Below are 18,338 nucleotides of genomic sequence, written 5' to 3' on the forward strand. Positions count from 1 at the left end.
TATTTCACTCTCTCAATGAACAGCTTTTGAAGTGAAAACCAGGCTTCAAAATGAAATAAAAATAGAAACTGAAATAGAAATTCTGCGACCAACCATCACAAGACGAAATTGGGGGTGGAAGGAGCAATGGTGGAAGGAGATTAGTCTATGCAATAGCACAAAACAGATTTAAGTGAATTGGCAGCCACCTCTTCACTGCAACCTTTTTTAACAGTAACTATTCTGCCAATTTGATTTTTTAATTTAAAAATCAAATAAAGGTGACACTGAAAACAGGAAGTGATCTCCAAAAATGTGAATTCCAGTGGAAGACAGATCAGGTGAGATAAATAAAAAGTTACAGATTTAGTGGAATATCTTTCGCAGTACAGATACAGGCCAATTTTACCCACCGCCAAACGTATCTGCCCAAATTGCCTTGACCACCACAGCTAATGTAATGTTCACACCCAATTTCTGTGTTTCAGACTCATTCAACTGGTCAAATCATCCAAGACTTAGTTACATACATTGTAAACTCGCCACCCCGTCAGCTTTTAGAAGAATTGGTAAAATTTCTCTAATTTGGTACTAAAACAAGACAGTTACATGATAAGGCTCTAGTCTTAGATTTTAAAATAGAAATCTTTCTCTTCAACCAGCAGTGAAAGGTTGTTTTCAAGCAATAAGACATTGATTCAGAATGTGAGTTTTTCTTTAGCATTCTGTTAGCTACTCAGTAATATCAATTAAGACCCTGTCCTTCGTAGAGAAAGTCATGAAGAAAAACACCTTTGACCACAAGTCCATCAGGAAGTGGTCAGCACGTAGTAGCCCTGAGACCCTTCGGGAAAAGGAGAGGGTGGATCCTATTGAGTGGTTCCCTGAGCAGACTGTCAAAGTCATTTGGCAGAATGCCTCATCGCCAGAACTTTCCGACAAGCACCAAGACGTGGTTTGGCTGGTGGTGAGAAGGGCTCTGCCTGTGAGATCCTTTATGCACGCCCGGACTCTCTACCGGGCCACACACTGCCCTCAAAGTGGCTGCGGATGGGACGAGACTGTCACACACCTCCTTCTGGAATGTGCCTACGCAAAGGAAGTCTGGAGAGGAATGCAGTAGTGTTTGTCGAGGTTCGTCCCGAGCAGCTCCGTGACATGGGACTCCATGCTCTACGGTCTGTTCCCCGGGACGGACACCGAGACAAACATCAACTGTGCCTGGAGGATCATCAACTCGGTGAAAGACGCTCTTTGGTCAGCCCGAAAACTGTTGATCTTCCAGCTGAAGGAGCTGACCCCGACGGAGTGTTGCAGACTGGCACATTCCAAGGTCCAGGACTACGTGTTGAGGGACACTCTGAATCTTGGAGCAGCTGCCGCCAATGTGCAGTGGGGAAAGACCACCGGGTAACGTCTGCCTGCCAAAGAACGGGGCCCATGCAGTAAGTGGGCTCCGCTGACGCCTCAGCTAAATATATGAATGGTAAACGTACAGACCTGTATATATTAATGATTATTCGATCCCTGTATGCAAAGAAATGGAATGTATACATATGTATGGTATGACTAATTGTACAGATAATCAAAATATGTTTACAAAAAAAAATTATTTTTGAAATAAAAAAAATTAAGACCCTGATTGCATCTCCTATGTTTCTTTGTTATGCAGTTTCTCTTGCAACAAAACTGAGTGAATTAAGTGAAGGCTAACTTTTAAGCATGAGTCCTTGATGAGAGCTGACATTATATGTGTATGAGAATTCCAGTCAATAAAGTTCTCGGGACTTAATACTCTACTATTAAGGATGGTGGTTACATTTACATTGTCAAAGCAATTTAGTGACCTTCTTGACTACTGTGTATTGTGAAGGGCTATTTGCAGAGTTTATAATTTTAGTGGATGACCACACTTTCGGTAATAAACAATGCTCAGAATGTTCAACAAGAAATGAGGCATAGCTTCAAATCAACTATCTATTTTATTAAAGCGCATGATCAACAAATACTACCTTATGGTATTTCTTGTATATGAAAAGAATTAATGCACAGAAGGCATATTGTCTATTACCCCATGATATTGTTATTCTCCCAACAGGGTTATTAATGCAATTTTTAGAGACTCTGTGCAGATCCTTGCATCTCTTCACACCATCAACGATCTGGTTTAAGGACTGCAACCCACTGTCTAAACTAGCATTGCATTGTTTGTTGCTGAAAAGTTACAATGGTCTTCTATTTCCTTACATTTGATTCTTTCCATAACTACAATTGACGGTTCTATAATAGTCCTAGCTAGAATAAAACTTTAAATCAGACAGCTTTGCACAGAACCCTTCTCAAAATAAATTGATATTGCCTTGCCTTTGCCAAATGACTTTTGTCAATTACTTTGGTTGCCCAATAGGTGGAGTATTGACCTCCAAAAATCATATTAAGAAGTACTTTTGTGCTAGTGGTTGCTGCTTAACATAGACATCTTGGCTATATGACTGGCAAATCCAGTTCAAAGAAAAGTGATTTTCCTTCAGATTGCAATACATCTTTGTCTTTCAGGTGACAATTAGATGGAATAAATTTCTTAAATTTTGTCAGAATAGAATTCTGATTGAACATTCTACTTTTTACCCTTTTGGGCCACTTCAAAAGTTATATGCCTTTGTATATAATTTGAGATTACTGACTTATTCAGAGTTTTTAAAAAAAAACAAAAAAACAACAGTACTCAAAGAACAACACAGAGTAGCAAAGAATTTAATGGAGAATTAAATTCTGTAACAATAGACTTAATACGAACCAGCATTGCAGTTTAATTAATAAGTTCCATCAGAACTAACAGGGGAGTAATTAGAACACAAGAGGAGAGTCAAGTACTTTAAGTAGCTTTACACAATTCAACTTTGGGCTAATTTTCTATTTTCCTTAATTCAAATGTCAAGTTGGAAAAATTTTACATTTATTTCAGGTTTACTTCTATGTTTTTGTCTTACTAAAAATTGTGAAATAGTTTTTCAATTGAAATAAAACCTTTTTTGAGACAATCACAATCTTAGGCCAAAGAAAGAGAAACAAGCTTTATTTTATATAGTTATGAAGTGTGTTCAGGATAACAGGAAACCACCCATCCTGTTCTTCAGAGTGTAGCCTGGGATTTACCATCTCTGGTAGTTGGAACTGCATTTTAACATCCAATCCAAAATGTATCATGCATAAAAGGGTCAATCTAGATATATGCTCAGTTCACTGTAATAGGGTTTGAACCCATGATCGTATGGGTTTGTGATGAGATTGCTATTAATAACCCAAGACTGTAACCATAACATACTGCTTCATGTAACCTCAAGGCTGATGAATTTGTAATTCGCACACATTGTGTACCAACTGCGTGATGGTTTTCTCCTCACATTTCCCCCTTCATTTTGACGCTACAGATCACAGCTGGGAATTAACCAATTCTATCCGTTTTTGACAACTTGCTAAATTACTATTTTTCTTTTACATGCATGAACTTGGATAATCAATTTTATTTTTAGATACCATAATGGTATTGTTCACTCAACATGAGACGACTGCAAAAACAAAGCAGATGGATCTTTTTCCTGTTTAGTCAATGACTCAAGAATAAATTACAAGTTAATACCACAGGAGTATTTAGCATTTCACCTACAAACAAAGCTAGGAATAAACTGTCTCAATCCACTTAACATTGAAAGGAAATCTCTATCCAATTTAAACTGTAGGCACCTTATTAAACAATGCAAACTCTGGATAAAGACAGCATGTTCCTCACAATTCTGCTCCCAATAAGGGAATACCAGTAGATTCAAACTAGGCAACTTCAATGTTCCTGGTTCTTTTTTTGCAGAACATTTTGTCCATGTTGTAAAGTCAAAGGGATATTTAGGGTTACATTTCACAAAATAAGCTGTGAGGTGTATAATCCACTGCTTAACTAGCCATTGTACCCAACATGTTTTTATATATCTATGATTTTATTGTTTCTTATGTACCCAGCCTAAATGTTACATAAGTAAAACTTTGAACTCATAGCAGGACCGAAAATTTTCAGAAGTTCTTTCCAAGTTCCTGTGTTTTTCTTTCAATCTGCCCAGTTGCACGCCTCCTTGCACCTGACATGTCCACTGCAATTTTCCTATGTTCAACTTGGGACTTAAAAGTTATTTACAGGCATTGTAAAGGCAGGAATAATGTCAGATAACAAATATAAAAGCAGCAACTTTGCACTTCCCCTCATGATTTTGATCACTGCCATTTTACCCCTTAAAAGATAGATTTTCATTCAGCTCCACCATGAGCCAGGTGGCAGATATTTAAAAAACAGGGATTTTCTTCTTCTTGTCCTCACAGTCCGACTTGCTGCAAGATGGGTGGGCCAATAAGAATGGCATTACTGCAGTTCAAAGAATAAAAAGTCCCAAATATCTTTCATAACTTACAGTTTGGGATAGAATTAAGAAGTGATACTGCAAAATGGCCATCAAGCTTGACCAGATCAAAAATTCTGCTGTACAGACACATAATTTGCCATAAGACAAAACATTTCAATTCTTTTACATTCATCATTCCAAACTTACACAGTGATCACATTTTTGAATTGGTTAAAACTGACTTGCATTCGACATGGTTAGATAAAAAAGATACTTTCATTGACTTTCCTCTTTCATTGTTACTGCCCAATGAAGTCAACTACTTTTACCTAAATAAGTTTACCCACAAAATCGCTACTTCCCCAATCTCAAAACTGATTTAAATCCCATCCTACAAATGTACGCATCACAGATCTCTAAACATTTCTGGGTTTGAGGATTCTCGGATGACTTTGAATGAAAGAGACTACAACCTTAATATCAAAGAATCCAGAAAATTCATCCACATTCACATTTTCTGCCATGGGACACCACAAGGGCTGAAATTCAGCTTTAGTGACAGGTAGTAGCAGAATATTTTATAGCCTTCTCAGTTGCTTCACCACAGAAGAGAAGGGGGATGTATATATAATAAATATCGGATCTACTACTGTCCACTTTGCAAACTCAACAAAACTGGAATTTCATCAATTGTTACCCAATTCTACAACAAATAATTTTAAATTCAATAAAGCATCCTTTAAATACACAATTACTGATACGTTTGTTCATGCAAGTCTAGAGGTATCATTGCAACAGTTGAGGGTTGTCACTCAAATACAAATAGGAGAAAGTGAGTTCTGCAGATGCTGGGGATCAGAGCTTAAAAATGTGTTGCTGGAAAAGCGCAGCAGGTCAGGCAGCATCAAAGGAGAAGGAGAATCGATGTTTCGGGCATAAGCCCTTCTTCAGGAATGAGGAGGGTGTGTCAAGCAGGCTAAGATAAAAGGTAGGAAGGAGGGACTTGGGGGAGGGATGTTGGGAATCCGATAGGTGGAAGGAGGTTAAGGTGAGGGTGATAGGCCGGAGAGGGGGTGGGGCGGAGAGGTCGGGAAGATGATTGCAGGTCAAGAAGGCGGTGCTGAGTCCAAGGGTTGGGACTGAGAAAAGGTGGGGGGAGGGGAAATGAGGAAGCTGGAGAAATCTCTGAAACGTTCCGCTCTGGGACACCCGCACCAACCAACCCAACCACCCCCTGGCTGAACACTTTAACTCCCCCTCCCACTCCGCCAAGGACATGCAGGTCCTTGGCCTCCTCCATCACCAGACCATGGCAACACGACGCCTGGAGGAAGAGCGACTCATCTTCCGCCTAGGAACCCTCCAACCACAAGGGATGAACTCAGATTTCTCCAGTTTCCTCATTTCCCCTCCCCCCACCTTTTCTTAGTCCCAACCCTCAAACTCAGCACCACCTTCTTGACCTGCAATCTTTTCCCGACCTCTCCGCCCCCCCACCCCACCTCCTCTTCGGCCTATCACCCTCACCTTAACCTCCTTCCACCTAAAGCATTCCCAATGCCCCTCCCCCAAGTCCCTCCTCCCTACCTTTTATCCTAGCCTGCTTGGCACACCCTCCTCATTCCTGAAGGGCTTATGCCCGAAACGTCGATTCTCCTTCTCCTTTGATGCTGCCTGACCTGCTGTGCTTTTCCAGCAATACATTTTTAAACTCAAAAACAAATCCATAACATCAAAAAGGTAACTGGGAAGAGAAGGGTTAAGAATTTCAGCAGTACGCTGACTGTCATGACACTCAAAAGCTTTTATGAAGTCACCAGGGCTATGAATCAAAGTCAAATCAACAAAGTCCCTTTTGCTCACAAAATAGTATCACCTTCAAAGAGAGACAATGTCATTCTTCAATGCTGAAAAGAACACTTCAAACATCTACTCAACAGCTGATATTCTCCCAGCTACCTCCCAATACCATGTGGTAGAAATCAACTCTATTGATGGCAGAACTGCAATGAGCCATCAAAAATGACAAAGCCTATTGCCGTGATGGTATTCTGCTCAGATCTTCAAAGCCAGTAGGCCTTGACTCACATCATGACGCCACCCTGTAGATTTAGAAGGAAAAAGAACTCCCCATACCTTCAGAAATGTGATCAGTGTAACTGTTTTCAAGAAGGGAGTGAAGTCACGCTGTAGAAATTATCAAGGCAGTTCCCTGTTGTCTACGGCAGGGAATATCATAACATGCATTCTTCTGAAGTATGGCTTGTTGTAGCTGAGAAAATCCTGCCTGAAACAATGTCGTTTTAGACCATTTAGTGAATGCCTGACATGGTCCTTGCTGCCAGTCCAATCCAATTCATTCCATTCATCAATAAATCATGTGGCTCTGTAAATTTTGTCCAGAGGTTTGAATCTTCAAGCAACCTGATCACAATCCTGCAATTACTTCATGGTAAGATGATAACAGGAAGAGATCTGAAACACATGCCTTCAAAATCCGGACTGGTGTTAAGGAAGGCTGTGAGAACAATTTGTAGTAAGCTCCTCTCAGATATTAATGTCAATGCTGCCACATTTCAAGGAGAGCTTCAGGGTGTCAACTTACATTTGTTCGCTAGTCCTCCTTTTGAATCCAGAGAATGCGACTGGGGAATTGCTGATGACATTTCTCTGGAGCTCAGGTGTCATTAGTAGTCCAAATCTCACTGTAGATGAAAATGTGTTGCTGGAAAAGCGCAGCAGGTCAAGCAGCATCCAAGGAGCAGGAGTATCGACGTTTCGGGCATGAGCCCTTCTTCAGGAATACCCAAAACGTTGATTCTCCTGTTCCTTGGATGCTGCCTGACCTGCTGCGCTTTTCCAGCAACACATTTTCAGCTTTGATCTCCAGCATCTGCAGTCCTCACTTTCTCCTAGCAAATCTCACTGTAGTCTAGGTGTTTGGTGGAACAGCTCCGTACACTAGGCCTTTTCTTCACTTGCAGGTATCTTTACTGTGGCTTGTCGAAGGCATAGCTGATGCAACTAATCTGGTGTTGGATCTTTTCATCAATAATGGCCTTTTGAGAAAGGTGGCTGACAAGTTATGGGAATGCTCAACAGTTTCCAGGTGCTCATATAGGAGATGGAATATTTGACTGATGAGGTTTGGGTTAACATATTTTATTTTGGCAACACTCAGGGACAAACAGAATCTGAAATGCAGAATTGAGAAGATCAAGAATGTTGCAAAATGTACACAGAGTTGGGTAATTGCCCTACAGTTATCCATATGCTATAGGTCAGTTTAGTTCTGCCATGGAGGTGACTGAGGTTAGAGTTTTCCACGTAAGTGTAATTTAGCACAGTAGAGGGAAAGTGATCCTTGAGGTGATTGCAATTGGTTAGAGTTAGGAGTACAGGCAAATGAATGAACAAGCAGTGAACCAAAATCGTAACCATATTAGGCTATTCTTCTATTCTAGATCTGAATATTCCATTTTTTGGTACTTGAAGGGGGTTTTCTCAGGTCCAGGCCCAACATCCTGCAGATTAACGCAGTGAAGCGGAGTTAAATTCGAAGTCTATTACACATGCATATACAGTAGCGCCTCGACTTAAGAACTTAATCCGATCCGGAACCTGATTCGCGAACCGAAAAGTACACGAACTGAATCAATTTTCCCATTGTTCGGATATTTCCAGAGTCTTCTCTCTTTTTTTTATCTCTTGGAGGTTGGTGATGCCACAAGAAAACGATCCAGAGAAACTTGTTTTTTTTTGTTGCAGAATTTTCCGAAAATGGGACATCACATTGTCATTTAAAATGTTCACTGCTCTGTTGGTCACAGTTTTGTTAGGGTCATGCCTCTCAACAAAAGTCTGCACTTCACTCCATTTGCTACAAATGTCTTTGATTTGAACACTTGATACATCTTCCCTCTCTTCTTCCTCCTCTCCAGAATGCTCCTGCTGCATAACCTTCACCTGCTCCTGTTGCAATTCAACAAGATCTTCTGTGCTGAGTTCTTGTCTGTAGTCCTCCACCAGCTCCGCCACATCATCCTCATCGACCTCCAAGCCCATATTTTGGCCCAGGGTCACAATCTCGTTCACTACATTTACTGATGTCTCCTCCTCAAAACCCTTGAAGTCTCTCTCAGGTACACAATCTGGCCAAAGTTTGCTCCAGGCCAACTGCAGCGTACGGAAAGAGACCTTGTTCCATGCCTTATCAATAAGGCTTATGCAGTGGAGGATATTGAAGTGATCCTTCCAGTACTGACCAAGGGTCAAATCTGTGTCATTGGTGACCTGGAAACACCTGGCGAAAAGAGCCTTCGTATATAATTTTTTGAAATTTGCAATGACATTCTGGTCCATGGGTTGGATGAGAGGAGTGGTGTTGGGAGGAAGGAACTTTACTTTATGAAGTCTTATTCAATGTCCAAGACTTCTTCCAAATTTGGAGGATGGGCAGGAGTATTGTCCATTACTAGAAGACACTTAAGTGGCAAATTATTTGTTTCAAGACACCTTGACAGCTGGTGCAAAAACTTCCGTCAACCATGCCGTAAAAATCATTCGCGTGACCCAAGCCTTGCTATTCACCCTCCACATTACCGGGAGTTTAGCCTTCAACATATTATTGCGTTTAAAAACGTGAGGATTTTCAGAGTGGTAGACTAATAGAGGCTTAATCTTGCAATCCCCACTTGCATTCGCGCACAATAAAAGCGTTAACCTGTCCTTCATTGGTTTGTAGCCCAGTAGTGCCTTCTCCTCTTGGGCTATGTAGGCCCTTTGAGGCATTTTTTTCCAGAAAAGTCCAGTTTCATCACAGTTAAAAACTTGATGTAAGACATAACCTTCATCTTCGACAAACTTATTGAATTCCTTCACAAAGTCCTCCGCTGCCTTTTTGTCCGAACTAGCCACTTCTCCATGCCTTATTACACTATGGATTCCAGTTCGTTGACGAAATTTATCAAATCAGCCTCTGCTGGCTTTAAATTCTTCAACGCTTGCAGTACTTGTACTCGGCGGTGTCGCCAACAAATCACAGTGTAGGTATAGAGCCTTCTCGTAGATTATAGTCTAGTTAACACTATCTCCAGCAAGCTCTTTTTGATTTATCCAAACTAATAATAATTTTTCAACCTCGTCTAACAATTTAGGCCTTTGCTTTGTTAAAATAGTCACTCCTTTAGCCACGTCAGCTGCCTTTAGTGCCTCTTTGTTCTTTAGGATAGTACAGATAGTCGATTTCGCCATGTCGTACTGCATAGCGAGATCAGATACGCGAGCACCATTCTCGTGTTTAGCTATTATTTCCTTCTTCGTTTCTACAGTAATACGTTTAGGCTTCTTAACACTACTATCACTACCACTTTTCACTTTCTTGGGAGTCATAATGAGGGCTAATTTAATGCAAAAAACAAAAAAAAAGCATAAGAATGCTTGGATGTTGGACATTCACAGCGCGCGTGCGCTAAAGACGAACTGAATGAGATCACGCGGGGCCCGAGAGCTTTTGCATTCAAAGCGCCCGTAGAAAAGCAGAACAATGACAATGAAACCACGGGCTTTTTGCGTTCGTACCTTCGTTTGTACCTTGAATTTCGTACATACGTTGAAGCAAAATTTTACTTACAATCCTGTTCGTAAACCGATTTGTTCGTTAACGGGGTCGTTCGTATGTTGAGGCGCTACTGTAATCATAAAGTCTAATTGGACGATAAAGCAAAGTGAAAATCAACATACAAAGTAAAAAGAAAAGCAGAAAATGCTGCAAATATTCAGCAGTTCTGTCAACATCTATGGAGAGAGAAACACAAAGTCAGTGTCTCAGGTCAAAGATCTTCCTTCAATAGCAGCATTCCCAAAATTAATGAAGTTAAACTATTCGCTTGTTTTTATGTATGATTGTGCCACGCTGCAATAATCAAAGTACAAATAAAGCAAAATATTATCTTTATTGCTGCCGGTTTCTCTCAGACGCCCAATATAATCAGAGGCAGCTTTAGGCATATTAGGCTATTTTTGGAAATGTTATAAAATTTAATTTAGAATTATGTAGGCCACAACATATAATAATTCATTTACAGTGACTGTTTTTGAGAGACAGATGTTGCAGCTTCATCTCATTTTTGTTGCTATTAGCAAATACTGTGTCTCCCTGCACCACTCTATTTAGATAGAAGGGATTGAAACAAATCTACGCTGCTGTTTAATCTAATAGGGATAAATGTGTCCCTGATAAACCTTCAGTACTTTTGAAATGTTTGAGTTCATAGATTATCGCTTTCTTTTCTAAAGTGACTTTACTTAGATTTTGTAGATTGCAGACTGTGTATTGAAAGATGGTTTTTCCAAGGGATTTTCTTGAGTTCACATCTTGCAAAGATTTCTTCAACATCTAAGAAGATAACAAAATCAACCTGCTTGAAAAGCAATGCTCACAATCGTCTTTAAAGATAGCCTTTTCATTCTGAACTTCCTGTTATTAAATTCTCCCATCTCCTTCAATTTCCCCTATTCTTCCGTACTTCCTAAGCTGGATGCCATTCCATGGTGCTTCATGCAAGCACCCAGTTCCCATGTGTGCGCCTTAATTGTATGTGTCATCTGTGTCTTCCCCCCGCATTAATCAAGCCCTGTCTGCGCTTAAAGCTATTACATATTCACTGCTGCTCTGTGCTGATAAGGAAACAGAAATGCTACATCGAGAACTGCTATTCTTCTATTCACTATTTAATTAGTTTATTTATAACACTTAAATTAGACATCAAGTTCTGGAACAATAGCTGCAATAATCTGTATTTACATTAATGGAGGCATAGACTTCTTGGCTTGATGTAGAGGTGCAATCGGATTTCCCTCCTATTTACGAAATGGTATTAGCAATGCAGATGTTCGAATCTAACAAAATATGGTACAAAAGTAATAGCAATAATTCCTAATAAAAGGCCCATGAAATGATGAACCAAAATTCTACACCATATGACATAATGTCAGCTATTAAATGACTGTACTTTGATGCTTATGCCATCTTAGGAAGTGATTAACATTGCTATAAGTAGATTAAGACAGGCCCAGCTGCCAGGAGTTTGTCTCTCTCTGGTCACTCTCAGTAAGACATGAGGAGGGGGAGCAGGTGTTTCCTATTGCTATGGAGACAATCCGTTGTAATCTGATTTTAGAAACTATTAATAGTTTTCTTTCCCTGACACAAATGTCTATGTGTGTTATACATGAATTCTGAAAGGTTGAAGCACAGATATGTCCAATAAGAAAACTGGCAAAAGCTGACAACTATAAAACAACTGATAACACAAAATCAGTCTTGAGTACAAGCCTATGGTCAATTCCACTGATAGGAGATGGACAAAGAGACACACAATATTCACAGATCCTTTTGCATGACAATTCAGATCCTTTTTAATCTTGCTTATGATATGTAAATGAGCATTTACTCAGAAGATGGAGTACTTCAAGATGCTTACCATTAATTAACCAGTTTTCACTAATTCCCATTGTACTACACATTAATCGCAACATAAAAATAGTGCGCATTTTATCTAATGTATTAGAAATTTCTGAAGTATGATGTCAACACGGAAATGCTGAGATTACATTTCTACAGATATCCAGGGATTTATGCCCTTCACTCATGACCCAGTCACCAGTGTTTTGTTGTTCGAGTGAAAAAATATGTCCCTGAAAATCTCTTCACTCCATGCTTCAGATGCAAGTGCCAAAATCTCCTTCTCAGTGATGTCTGCCACAGACCCAAACAAAATTGGCAATGTCAAGGAGGTCGAGCAATTTATACAAATTTTGCAGGTGTCTGTACTCTCACCAGGTATCCACCAGTGAGGCCAAGATTTCCATAAGAGGATGCCAAATTGAGAATATGCCTGGGACCAGGGAGACATCCCAAATGTAAACCCCAGTGGCTACCTTTATAAAGGTCAAGAGAAAGTATATTGTCTCCCCTTGCTCAGTCTGTCTGAGGTCCTCTATATCCCAGAAAGTTCTTTGTTGCAGTACAGAGGAATCTATTGCTTGCAAGTCGAAGTCTGTATCTCCCTGGTTCTTAAGGTTAAGTACAGGAATAATAATCAGACTGGCTGTGCAACAACTATAGTTAATTCTAAAATCAGAGGCTTTCTGAAATAAACAGAAAAACAACAAATGCCTAAGTAAGGATGCAAGTGTCTAGGACAGCATTAAATGTTAGGGTACTGCTTAGTGGCTAATGTAACAAACAATTTCAGATGAAACAATTAACTATAGCATGGAAGACACTTTTAGATAGATAAGTAGTCAGTAAAGTTGATTTGCAAAACATCCAAGAACATAAAAATTATGAAGCCTCCACTGCTGCAAGTATTTTTGAAGTAAACAAGTAAGATTGTTTTTAACAGCATTCCAAAACATATAAATCACGAGGCCTTATCTGTGAAATGCACCTTTGAAAGAGGCAAACTGAGTTGTATAAAGAGGATGGTTTTCACAAAGTAGGAGAGCTTGAAAGATTAAAAAATTGACAGCTATTCCTTCATACAGTATAGACTGATCACCTACCTTACATATGAATAAAGTCTATTTGTTATAATCCTTGACCAATTGTCTTGTTAATTAAAATATCTATGGTGTGAACCAGAGAAGGAAGGAGGTTCATTAACAGTTGATACAACAGTGTGAAAATTTATTTGGATGAAATATTGGTTTTATTTCTTTTAACATCACTAATGCCAAAATTCTCTCATTCTTTTATTCATTTCCATTGATATTGTTTCGATTCCAGTTACAACCACGAGACTGCTGCCTTCCTCCAGCAAAACTGTATCAGATGATAATTGAATAAATTGGGACTCACCTGTTCACACAATATATGGGAGCTAGAGAACTCTTACAAGCTAGTGGCAGGGTCTTTACCTTTGCACAAAAGGTCCAGGTTCAATTCCCAACTCGCCTGGAGCATGTCAAAACTTATCTGAATAAGTCAACTAAAACATTTTGGAGTCAGCTGCAAATGGCCAGAGTTGTTGTAAGTACATAGCAAAAAATGTGCATCGCAACAAATACACTGTTCAAAGTGAATAAAGTTTGGTTTTAATATTTCATCCTTCACTGCCCGAGTGTACACATTTTGACATCCCGACACCACATGCATGGTTTTAATGAACTCCCTTGGATCATGAAAATTCATGGAAAAATTGAATTGTACCTAGCCATACCTTTTACTGAAGTGCACATCAGAATATAATTCCAGAATAAAATGAAACATTGCCAGAAGCTACTAACAAAAACTTAATGCAATATCTTCAGATGGAGAAGGGAATACTGACTTCTGACTCTCATCCTCCAAGATCCTGAAATTTTTGGCAACATTTTCTAAAGCAGAATAAATATACAGCAAAAAAATCTTAACTTAATTTCAAACTTCTTTAGAATGAAAAAAAATCAAATGTTTTTGAGTAGTTAATATAAAAATTAACTGTATGACGCACCTTCCAAAGTTAAGTAAAGCAGGAGACCAAGTAGCCATCATGTATTTCACACTGATGCCAAAATTGAATGTTACACAAAAAATTATTCCTACTTCCACAAAGAAAGCTGTCAACAGTACACTAACTTTCTGTTTCAACCCACCTGCCAGCAACCCCCTAGTTATTGTCATTCCTTGGCAGCACAGTTCCAGATGCATTTTTATTTCCAACAGTAATATGAATATTTGCCTCTAGCCTGCTCACTCTTATTACATCTGTTGTATATGGAAATTTGAAAGCTGCATCTACAGCACAGGTCTTCATTCCTCTGATTCAACACTGATATTAACCATTGCATTATGAAAACATAATTTCATGACAATTCCATGTACCAGTATGATGAGTTCCTCTCCTTTACCAGAAGTACTACATTCACTCCTTAAAAAAAAAATCAGAGGTCATGTTTTACCTTCTGCATATGTAAGCACCAGTGTACGTAACAGACAACAGAGTACGTGCAGTGGGTGAAATTTGGTGGCAAGTGGTTGCTATAAAGTGTTTTTCATCGGATGCTGTCCCCTAAACAATGCCATTAGCCCTCCTTAATATCCACGTTCTCTGCCCACTTCCCCAAACCACTCAAACAATTTATCAAAAACCATCCACACTCTCTTTTCACACCCCAGGCAGCCTGTCAACCTGGATGGCTGTCGGGCCATAAAACTGTTGAAACCATTTAAAAGATTCCATGCTGCAAAAACTTCCTGGTGAAAAGCAAACCATTACAGTCCTGAATAAATATCATGAACATCAAGTTTTTTCTTGTATTTCCTTGTGTGCCTTGCTTTGGGCTTCAAAAGGATTCACTAGCCAGGATTTCAGTAGCAATCTGTGGTCCCCAGCTACTTAGTGTAGTAATCATCTTCCTGATCTGGGTATCTGCATTATGTAGCTGTGCATTGTAGATTTGTAACCAAAAGTATCATGCTGTTGTCTTGAACGACCCCATTGCAAAACATTCCAGAAAAAAGTTGACATTAAGTTCATTAACGGAGTCAGCACATCCAAACTTCATTTATACAGAATTGTACATACCTCTTTGGTATGTCATAAAATTCAGATACAGTCAATCATTTAGTGTGTTTTGAGAAGATTTCTAGTTCAGGTTGAGGTTCTGGATATAGGTTTGCTCGCTGAGCTGGAAGGTTCATTTTCAGACGTTTCATCACCATACTAGGTAACATCCTCAGTGAGCCTCCGGATGAATCTTTGTCCAGAAGCTCACTGAAGTTACCTAATATGGTGACAAAACATCTGAAAATGAACCTTCCAGCTCAATGAGCAAACCTACATCCAAAGTCAATCATTGTCCAAATGTATTCAGACCAGAGCAACATAAAGTTTGGGCTGCTAAGTGCTAAGTAACACTCTTGCCACACCAGCATCCAGCAATGAACATCTCCAACAAGATACAATCTAGCCATTTCCCTTTGATATTCAATGGCAGGACATTGTTGAATCACTCATCATTGATTAGAGACTGCTTTGTACTCAGCCTCTGACATGCTCTTCTAATCAAAATTTTTCCATGGCTTGCTCTTCACCAATAAACTCACTTCCTATTTCTCCACAGCCTGACCACCATTTACAAGACACAAGTCAGGAGTGTGATAGACTACTCATCTTGCTTGGTGCAGCGCAGCTCCTGCAACACTCAAGATGCGTGAAACCATCCAGGACAAAGTGACCTCCTTGACTAATATGCAATCTACTATTTGAATATTCACTCCCGTGATCACAAATACACAATGTGTACCATCTACAAAGATACTTTGCATCAACTCACCAGGGTATTATCAACAATATTTTCCAAACCAGAGACCTCTAAAACCTAGGGGAGAGAAAAAGCAGAAGCATCGCCAGCAAATTCCCCTCTAAGCCATATATCATCTGAACTTGTAGCTATATCACTGTTCTTTAACTGTTGCTGGATCAAAATCCTTGACCTCTCTTCTCTAAACAGCACTGTGAATATCCTGACACCAGATGAACTACCACTGTTCAAGAAGTTGGCTTGCCATCATCTTTTCCAGGGAATCCTGAGATAGCCAACAGGTGCTGGCCTCGTCAGTGACACCTACATTTGCTGAAAATATGCCGAGAAAGAATTTTTTTAAAAAAACACCACCTTACAATCAGCGATGGGTGAGAAGCTAGAAATAGAGAAGCTAGAACTGGAGTGTTGTGGGATTGAAGGATGTTACAGTGGTCAACAGATTCAAGTCGAGAGTGTGGTGCTGGAAAAGCACAGCAGATTAGGCAGCATCTGAGGAGCAGGCAAATTGATGTTTCGGGCACAAGCCCTTAATCGGGAATCATGCCCAAAATGTCAATTCTCCTGGTCCTCGGATGCTGCCTGATCTGCTGTGCTTTTCCAGCACCATACTCTCAACTCTGATCTCCAGCATCTGCAGTTCTCACTTGCTCCTAGTCCTCAACAGATTCAAGGCCATGGCTAGCTTTGCAAACAAGAACTTTTAATTTTCAGGAAATGTAGTTCAATGTGGGTGAATAGCACATGGTCAGAACTGGAATAAGCCCGTAATCGTTTGGATGAGTCGGAGATATAAAGCATAGAAACAGACCCTTTGATCCAACTCGTTCATGCCGACCAGATATCCCACATACATCTAGTCAGCATTAGGCTCATAACCCTCTAAACCCTTCCTATTCATATAACCATCCAGATGTCTTTAAATGTTGTAATTGTACCAGCCTCCACTATTTCCTCTGGCAGCTCATTCCATACACGCACCACCCTGTGTGTGGAAATATTGCCCCTTAGGTCCCTTTTAAATCTGTCCCCACTCAGGCCTATGCCCTCTAGTTCTGGACTCCCTCCATCCCAGGGAAAATACCTAGTCTATTTATCTTATCCATGCCCCTCATGATTTTAGAAACCTGAAGTTACCCCTTAGCCTGTGGATGTTCCAGGGAAAATAGCCCAAGTCTATTGAGTCTCTATCGGAGGGAGACGAGAATTGCATGCAATATTCCAACAGTGGCCTAACCGATGTCCTGTACAGCCACAACATGAGCTCCAACTCCTATACTCAATGCACTGACCAATAAAAGGAAAGCACACCAAAATCCTCCTTCACTATCCTATCTACCAGTGACTCCACTTTCAAGTAACTATGAATGTGTACGCCAAGGTGTCTTTGTTCAGCAACATTCCCCGGGACCTTACAATTAAGTGTATAATCTGCCCTTCCCAAATGCAGTACCTTATATTTATCTAAATTAAACTTCATCTGCCACTCTTGGCTGACGTTTTCATTTTGTATTATTCTTTTAAGGACGGGAGGTCATTGTTATTTGTTGGCTTTATCTTCATATTCAAATTGAATCCTTTTTTTGTCCCCCACTAAAACAACTAAATGTCGCATCATTTCATTCAAAAAGATGTTCATGGTGCAACATTTTAGTCAGATTCAGTTCCAGCCCAGTCTCATCCTGACAGGTACCTGGAAAAATAAGAAATAATTTTCATTAGCTCTTAGTAAAAGCACGTGATGTTGTTTACTTGTCAGAATAAAGTTCAAGCAGAGATGGATTAGTATTCTTTGATGACTAAATCCTAACACTTAAAAGGAAATTCTAAACAAGCTAACTTGTTCACATTTTCATTCATTTCCTTTTCCATTTTCTCCAGCCCAGTACTGAGGTAATTGGAATCAATAATCTAAAAAATAACTAGGACTTGAAATTTCTTCTAAACCAAGGATCAATTATTCAGTGTCCAAAAGTTACATTCTTTCCTGATGTTATAGAACATAGAACATAGAAAAGTATAGCACAGAACAGGCCCTATGGTCCACGATGTTGTGTCAAGGGTTAATCCTAATCTAAAATAAAATAACTTAATTTACGCACCCCTCAACTCACTGCTATCCATGTGCATGTCCAGCAGTTGCTTAAAATGTGCCTAGAGACTCTGCTTCCACCACCACAGCTAGCAACGCATTCCATGCATTCACAACTCTCTGCGTAAAGAGCCTACCTCAGATGTCCCCTCTATACCTTTCTCCTAATATCTTAAAACTATGACCCCTCGTACCAGTCAATCCTGCCCTGGGGGAAAGTTTCTGGCTATTGACTCTATCCATTCCTCTCATTATCTTGTATACCTCGATCAGGTCACCTCCCTTCCTCCTTCTCTCCAAACAGATAAGTCCGAGCTTATTCAACCTCTCTTCATATGGCAAGCCCTCCAGTCCAGGCAGCATCCTGGTAAACCTTCTTTGCATCCTCTGCAAAGCCTCTGTATCTTCCCTATAATAGGGTGACCAGAACTTGACACAATATTCCAAGTGTGGTCTCACCAGGGACTTGTAGAGCTGCAGCAAAACCTCGCGGCTCTTAAACTCGATCCCGTGTTAATTAAAGCCAAAACACCATATGCTTTCTTAACAACCCTATCCACTTGGGTGGC

The 18,338-nt window shown here is 39.9% G+C and overlaps 1 protein-coding gene across 4 annotated transcripts in view; it reads right to left on the bottom strand.

Annotated features, from left to right (window-relative positions):
- The window catches only part of igsf11 (immunoglobulin superfamily member 11), a 207,964-nt gene that overhangs the window by 74,049 nt on the left and 115,577 nt on the right, over positions 1–18,338 (bottom strand). The window contains exons 1-3 of one of the 4 annotated variants that reach the window (XM_087992880.1): positions 11,173–11,249; positions 10,674–10,764; positions 10,000–10,072 (exon numbers count right to left, since the gene is read on the bottom strand). The exons of 2 other annotated variants lie outside the window; for them this stretch is intronic. Coding sequence is in view for 1 of the 2 variants with exons in the window: in XM_087992879.1 (XP_087849005.1) it covers positions 9,948–9,975 (28 nt within the window). In the remaining variant the exon portion in view is untranslated. One more of the 4 variants, XM_087992879.1, reaches the window with a different exon arrangement.

Source organism: Chiloscyllium plagiosum, unplaced genomic scaffold (genome assembly GCF_037043375.1).
Source record: "Chiloscyllium plagiosum isolate Xiang-an unplaced genomic scaffold, Cpla_swu_hap1 HiC_scaffold_12, whole genome shotgun sequence".
In the NCBI taxonomy this organism is placed as follows: Eukaryota; Metazoa; Chordata; class Chondrichthyes; order Orectolobiformes; family Hemiscylliidae; genus Chiloscyllium; species Chiloscyllium plagiosum.